Source organism: Nicotiana tabacum, chromosome 6 (genome assembly GCF_000715075.1).
Source record: "Nicotiana tabacum cultivar K326 chromosome 6, ASM71507v2, whole genome shotgun sequence".
NCBI lineage: Eukaryota > Viridiplantae > Streptophyta > Magnoliopsida > Solanales > Solanaceae > Nicotiana > Nicotiana tabacum.
The window spans coordinates 212,945,537-212,953,480 of record NC_134085.1 but is presented as its reverse complement, the minus strand read 5'-3'; the positions used below and the strand labels follow the sequence as shown (position 1 = coordinate 212,953,480).

The 7,944-nt window shown below is 35.0% G+C and overlaps 1 protein-coding gene across 3 annotated transcripts; it reads right to left on the bottom strand.

The window, feature by feature from the left end:
- Nucleotides 1-2,835, bottom strand: LOC142182348 (uncharacterized). Of its 3 annotated transcripts, none has more exons than XR_012711172.1 (3): nt 2,479-2,835; nt 209-2,379; nt 1-126 (listed from the first exon to the last, which is right to left on the bottom strand). XR_012711172.1 is itself a non-coding variant. In XM_075256653.1 (2 exons), exons 1-2 carry the CDS (start codon nt 2,656-2,658, stop codon nt 2,041-2,043), a joined length of 519 nt encoding a protein of 172 aa, XP_075112754.1. In that variant the 5' UTR covers nt 2,659-2,835; the 3' UTR covers nt 1-2,040. The 3 variants fall into 3 exon arrangements, 1 of the variants encoding a protein (XP_075112754.1); XR_012711173.1 differs by having other exon boundaries at nt 1-121; XM_075256653.1 differs by having other exon boundaries at nt 1-2,379.
- Nucleotides 2,836-7,944: the final 5,109 nt, after the last annotated feature.

Below are 7,944 nucleotides of genomic sequence, written 5' to 3'. Positions count from 1 at the left end.
CTCACATGGATGCAGCCATTCGTGTAGTGAGATATCTCAAACAGGCACCAGGAATGGGGGTGATTATGAGACGAGGGCCAACTAATGCCTTAGTTGGTTTTTGTGATTCCGACTGGGCAGCCTGTCCTATAAGCAGAAGATCTGTTAGTGGTTATATGGTTAAGTTTGGTGACCTTTTAATCTCTTGGAAGTCCAAGAAACAACATACAGTATCTCATAGCAATGCTGAAGCTGAATACAGAAGCATGACATCTGCTGTAGCTGAGATAGTGTGGCTACGAGGCTTATTTGCAGAGCTAGGGACTCCAATTCATCAGCCTGTTATCTTGTACAGACAGCAAAGCAGCAATGCAAATAGCTGCTAATCCTATCTTTCATGAGCGCACAAAGCACATAGAGATAGACTTTCATTTCATCCAGGAGAAACTCAAACAAGGGATTTTGCAAACACAATATGTTTCTACTACAAATCAGCAAGCTGACATCCTCACCAAAGGTTTGGCATCACCTCAACATCAGTTCCTCCTTGGCAAGCTGGGCGTGTTAAACATCTTACACCCTTCATCTTGAGAGGGAGTATTGGTGTATATAAATGTTAGTTAGTTAGTTAGTTAGTGGTATGGACCTTAGTGTGCATAGTGAAAGTTGTGGTATGTTATAGTTATTTTAGGAAGTTAGTACCTAATTCCTCCTCCTCCTCCTCCTCCTTCTTCTTCTTCTTTTACTGTTTCACTAATAAATTGCAGCGAAATGCTACCCAATTTTTTTCATTTCAGTTACTGCCATTTCTCTGTATACTTAGTGCCGTTTTTTCATTTCATTTAATCTTGTAGAAGAATAGGATGCCCTTCCTCTAATTTTTATATCCTTTACATTGAAGTATTGAACATTTGCTTACAATTACATGTGTTGTCTATGCATTATTTATTTTAATTTTTTTTTTTAAATTCCGCTTCACTTCAAAAAAGCGAGCGCTTCGCTTCTCGCTTTAAGCGAAAAGGGGCTTGTCGCTTTTCCTTGCTTCACGCTCTTCACAACACTGGGTCTAGCGTACCGTTTGTTTTATGAATACTAATACTAAAATTAGGACTCCCTTGATTTTCAGATGCACAGCTCACAAAGCTCTACCTTTCTTGCAATTTGCTCGCAAAGAAGTTCACATTTGCTCCACACAAATTAGCACCTTCTTGCTCATATGTCTGAACCTCATATATCCCAATGTTATAATTTCATAATCAGGCAAAGAAGAAAAGCCTGTAGCAATTCATACAACACAGGGGCATTATAAAACAGTTAAGACTTTCGACTTTTCTGGCCTTCGTCATGAATAAGTCCTCCTTCATGACCTTCACAACACCTTTGGCCAAAAACTTGCACCTATTAGAATCGAGGGTATCCAGAGAGATGAAATCTTCCCTTGAGTCCGAAAATATGTCAAACTCACGTCAATATTTTCACCATATTAATTCGTACTAATAGTTTTGGTTGGGAAGTCGTTTCCAAGCAAAACTCTGCCGCTACTAACAGGTTCATATTGGCTAAACCAGTATCAATAAGGAGACATATAGTAAGAACAACCTATATCTATTATTCATTCATCATCCGATCAAGCACAATCATCCATCACAAAAAGAAGATTGGTGTTATCCTTCTCTTTAGTAACACTAGTCTCGGCAACATCTTGATCATTGTTGTGGTCTCTTCTCCAGTTCATTCATTTTTACCAGCTTCACAAATTTTTTGGGAATATGTCCTAGTATAGGTAAGTTCGACATCTCTATTTCTGGATTTATTGCTCCTTAGGATCTTCTTCTCAAGAGAGTACCTCACAAATTAACTCAAAAGAAATTTCTGTTGTAATCTTTATTTATGTAGGACAACATATGACATCAACAACAACAAAAAAAGCGACACGCTGATACATATGATTTGGCAAATTAAGCATATATCCACAGGCAAAAAGGAGTAATTTCACTATCAATAGGGTATGCAAAGAGTGCAAAATTAGAAATTGTACTCATAATTTATCCAGAAAATATATCAAGAAGGCTCTTTTAGCTTACCCGAATTGTTCACTGGACTATTAGGAGCATTAATGAAGTCGACCAAGAATTTTTCCATGACATCAGCATTGTAATCAAGCTTGGGTCTATCAGAGTAGCCTAAACCAGGCCAATCTACAATGGTAGTTCTGTAATTAACTTTACCACTTCGTCCAGCAATGTCTTTAGCCACTGATCTCCATTCCTCCACAGTACTAACATCTGAAATAGTGGGAATCAGCAAAACATTCTTACAAGGCTCATCGCTTCCCTTGTCGTGTTCCTCATAATAAATATTCACAGAATTGTCCTTGTATTTCCATAGCCAGTTATTATTCTGAAAAAAAAAAGAGCAACGAATGATTATGAGATAAACAGTTTTTCACCAAATTTAGGAGAAGCAACTAGAAACCGATGATTGAGAAAAAGGTCTTACCTTTGACGATGTAGGTGATTTAGAGGGGGAAGAAAAATCGACAGAAGTAGAAGCTTTGACTAAAAGGGGCTTGTAAAAATTTGGGGTTTGAGATAAATGGGTTCTGCTGTTTCTGAAGGAAAGAGAAGTCAAGGAAGAAGATGATGATGGTAGAAAGTGGAATATAGCAGAGGATGCCATGAATTGAATGTTTAATGGAGGCTCTGTGGATTGTGTGAATTATGGAAGCTTTACCTTAACTTCTGCAACACAAAGATTGTTTCTTTTTTCTGGGTATGCGACTTTGTGTATGTGTGAGAGAGAGAAGCCGCTGGTGTTGATTTTTTCTTTTTTCTTTTTATTTTCCTGTTCTAGCTTAAATTGTAGGTAGGAAAGTTCTTAGATAAATAATTAAATGATATTTGGAGAAACCTTTTTTTCCCCGGATATTTTTGTGAAATCTCTTTCAGGAAATTAATTAACAAGTAACAAGTTGCTAACTTTCAATTTTTCTTTCAATTTTCAGGTTTCCCGTTCGGCTTGACAATTTAGTTCTCCCAAAACCAAAACCAAAATAGAAATTTTCTTTTTCTGTTAATTTTTCTTTCCTGATCACTAGATTAATAATTATGATACTTTGAGCAAGTAATATCTCCATAAAATTGCCTTTTTTTAAAGTTTTTTTTTTGTGCGACGTATATTTAAAGAAAAATATCATAAATTTTAAAGATCTAACATATATAATTTATTGTCTCACTATTATTTACACCAACAAACAGGCTTCATACAATAAAACTTGTTATTTAACTAAATATTAAAATACAGATATTATAAAATATAGATTTCGATCTAATACTTTTTAGATTTTGGTGAAAATTATTTATGTTTCTCAAGTTTATTTTAAAAATTAAACTTCTCATCTAAATCTCTAACTATGAAAAATTGACATTCTACTTCCTCTGTCTTACACGTTATCTATTTTGCCCTTGTCATTTTCAATTCACTCCTTCATGTAAGACTTTTTTTTTTTATTATATATAATATTTTACCTATGATTTAAATTATGTTATACCTTATGATATATTGAAGTTTAAGTTAACTAATACTATAAATAGAATATTCATATTATGAATTTGCTAAAAAGTAATTGTTATTTTTATGATTATTATTTTAATATGTATTAAGTATATATTTAAGTACATTTTCTTGATGATGAAGTCACAAACTCATATAAGAGGATTAAAAACATATTAAAATCTAACATCCATGATTTAAAATTGTGTCTTAAATTAATTGTGAACTCCCTTTATTATAGCATATTTATTTATGTCAAAGAGACTCAAAAACTTTATATAAAACTAAAAAAAAATATTTTTCCTATTTGTACCATCCAATTTTCTGTCATGAGGATCCAATTGAGCCCTCTTGCCTCCCTTTATTGCATTTTTCTGTTGTTTATATAGCTTTTTGAGTTATGCTTATTATTAGTGAAATAATTTTTTATATTTATAATTTAACATTATCAAACTATAAATAGTTCATCTTTAGAACTTTTATTATAAATCTATTTCTAATTTTAATAATATAAAAATTATATTTCCTGCATTGGATAGGTGTTTATAAGATTCTCACCATTGGGTAATTTTTTAAAACAAAGTTGGAATATATAAATGATTTTCACCCTTTAGATTTTGATTTTAAATATCAAAGTTTCCTCTTGACTTTGAGCTGACAGTGAAAGCAACTTATAACTAACAATTGATTAGCCAAAAGAAAAAGAAGAAAATAGTTTATCGTTCTCACACGGGTGAACTGTATTATGTTAGGTCCCTTCAACGTGGTAGAAATGATATCAGATAGCCTTTCTAAAGGATTACTATTTGGGAATTAGTTAGTGTATTTTTCAGTTCAATTTTTTGGGACAAAAGTATTTTCAATTGACCCGAAGTTAAAAATTTTAATTTAAAATTTCAGAATAAAATAAGTATTGGAAATTTTTAAATAGTATTCCTAAAATGACTATGTTGTCTAATATTAAAGTCTAGAAGTTTTCTTTTTCTTTGGGCCAAGGAGGTTCCATGACCCAGTTTAGGACAAAAGTATTGGGGATTTTGGTATGATGTGACAATGACAACCCCAAGTAGTGAACCAGATGTCTGCTATGAAATAGGCCATCAGATAGAGGAAATTATGAGTTAGGGCTTAATTTAGTGTTTCGGATCGTGCGAGAGGGGTTGCGAAGATGGTGCAGCGGCTGACCTACCAGAAGCGCTACAGTTATGCAACCAAATCCAACCAGCACCGCGTTGTCAAAACCCCTAGGACAATTCACTATCATGTCTACTATTAATTCGTAACTTGAGATTTCAAACTCTTTAAAATCACTGTTCTTTGAATGGACTCCTCATAATACATTTTTTGTTTCTTAGTATATGAGATCATTGCTTTTAAAAGTGATGCAGCAACAATGGAACAATGTAAAATTTGGAAGAGAAGAGAAGACTAGCTAAGCTAAGCTAAAATTAAGCTAGGAGATTGTTATTGATGACAAACCCTAGTAGCTATTACAATAGATGTAGATGATGAAATCAGAAAATAGGATAAGATTGATGAGCAAGGAAATAGTACGAGCTCCTCTGCCCAGCTGTCCTGCCAATAACTGTATTGGCAAAGGATGTAATGTGCTAGAAAGCTAAATGTCCAGGGACTTAGTTGTAACACTAAAAACTTGTAAAATAAAATCATTAGGACAAAAGTGCTAATGACAAAACTTGAATTCTCCTCCTTTAAAACTAACTCCAACGGCTAAGTGCAACTCTATAAGCGGCAGGTACCACTCTGTTGTGATACGCATCATTTCTCCCCTCTTGAAATTTTCCTTGTCCTCGAGGAAAAAAAGTTGGAAACCTCATCTTCAAAACATGATAATCCTCCCAGGTAGTTGCACAAAGACTTGGGCTATAACTTTGTTTCCCTTTTTAATCATTCTCCTGTCGAGTATGGACTTAGGAGCAGGGAAGTATGGGCTGGTAATGTCCATGACTAGAGGATGAGTTATATTATTAGGTATCTTGTAGCATGGTGTTAGGAGGGAGACATGGAAAGTGGGGTGCATAGTGATGTTGGATGGAAGGCTAAACTTCAGCTTGCCCAGTTTTTTGGATGATTTGATAAGGTCCATAGTACTTGGCTGCTAGCTTGGAAAAGTGAGTGGTAGACAAGGTGAACTGCATGTACAGTTGGATCTTTAAGTAGACACAATTACCAACTCGAAATTGCATGTCTAACTTGTGATGGTTAGCCTGCGAGACCATCCTTTGTTGAGCTCGATTAAGGTGATATTTGAGGAGTTGTGCCTTGAATTCTCTTGCGATAAGAATCCTATCTACTTGTTCATCAACAACATCCCCAGGAAGATAAGGCAAATATATAAGAGGAGGTTGTCCATAGAGAGCTCCATAAGGGGTGGTCTAGGTAGCAGAATGGTGTGTGGTATTGTACCACACTCAGCAAGGGGCAAATACAAGTATCAGTCTTGTGGGGCATCAGAATAATAGATCTTAGGCAGGTCTGCAAGCATCTGTTGAGAACCTTAGTCTTCCCATTGGATTGAGGATGATAAGCAGTGGAAGTGGTTAGAGTGACTCCATGGGCAGAAAAAAGCTCTTACCAAACCTTGCTGACAAACACTGGATTCTTATCACTGACTATATTCTCATGCATACCATGTAGTTTATAGACATTATCCAAGAATAATTGAGTTATATATGTAGTTTTGTAGGGGTGAGAGACTCTCATAAAATGAGCATATTTGGTTAACCTATTCACCACTACTCAGATTACTGATTTGCCTTTAGACTTGGGCAATTATTTCACAAAATCTATGCTAATACTTGACCAAGTAGTGCTGGGAACCACCAGGGTTGGGGCAATCCTTGATAAGGAGAGCTATCATATTTTCTCTTTTGACAGACAACACATTTCTTTACATGTGAAGTAACATCTTCCTTCAATGTCTTCCAATAGAATAAAGATGTCACTTTCCTGTTGATGGTAAGCTAGAATCAAGTGTTTTAGTCATAGTTTGATCTTCAATTACTACATTTTACTTGTGTTTGAGCTTAAATGATAGTGAATTGCACTTATTATGTATTTTATGCCTTGCAAGAAATGATTCCGAGCTATTAAGATAATTTGGAGCTAATTTGAATAAGTTGGACCTTTGAAGTCTGAGTAAAAGCCCAAGAAATTAAGTCGGGATCCCGTTCGAGGGTCGAGGACCAAGTCTGGATATCAAAAAGTGAGAAACCAAAGTTACTATGAGAAAATTGCACTACCGCCCCACGCCATGTGTAGCGGGCACGAGGCGCTAGTGCAAAATTCCTACAGAGTAAAAAAAATTAACTCTCTAAAAATCCTCACTAATGTGGTGCATAAGGCGGCGCATGGGGTTCCGCGCTAGTATATTTTTAGGGTCCAATTGTCTCACTTCGGCTTGAAAAGGGTAGTTTCATCCGAGCTCATTCCTACATGGTATAAATATACCAAAAATATGATTTTTAGAGGAATTTTGACCTTGGAAGCTTTGGGAGAGCATTGGAGTCTAGAAGATTCGGGATTTCATCATCTTTCCATCAATTCAATACGGGAGCTTGGATTTTAACATGAGATTGATGTTTTCTCATTCTTTAATTATATTTGTGATGACTTCCTCTATAATTATATATGGAGTAGTTTACCTTAGGGTTTGACGGATATGGTGTTTTGATAAATATTTGCGGATTACTCTAGTTCATGCTTGAATTCGTTTATGGAGTTTTGAATTGTTGCAACTTTATTCATCAGTTTATTTAATCGAAAGAGGAATATTTTGGTGATTATATTTGTATTTTTAATTTAATTTAATTCATTGATCTTGTTGAATTATTGATTGAATCAAGTTAGGAGAATATTCTAGAGACATTTTCCTAAGGACCAATCCATTAATGCATGCTTGCATACTTCACAGTGCTTATATTAGTTCATCTCGTAGAGTTAAGATTTAATCGAGAGAAGAGTCTTGACTACACATTTAAACTAATCATCGAGTTAATTCGCGAGAATCATTAGAACATTAGAGTAAATTAAACTAGAGTTAAGTCCCAAATAGCTATCTTGCACCTATCTTGTTAAACCCTCATTCCTCATATCGATAAGAAACCAACTCTGCAATCTCTAATTCCTTACTGTTAATTGTCAATTGCTTTCTTTTCGTACACTACAAAAAAAACTGGATTTAGCTACGAACGTCATCGCTAATCTGTCGCTAAAATGCTCGTTGCTAGAAGAATCTTTTGATAATCCGTCGCTAATCCGTCGCTAAATGAGATTAGCGACGGATTTTTCTGTTTAGCTACAGATTTTGTCCGTCGCTAAACCCTGGTTTTTTAGTAGTGGAAGGACGTGGTAGAAGGAGTCTCACGGTGGTTGAATTACTAGCAGATCAAG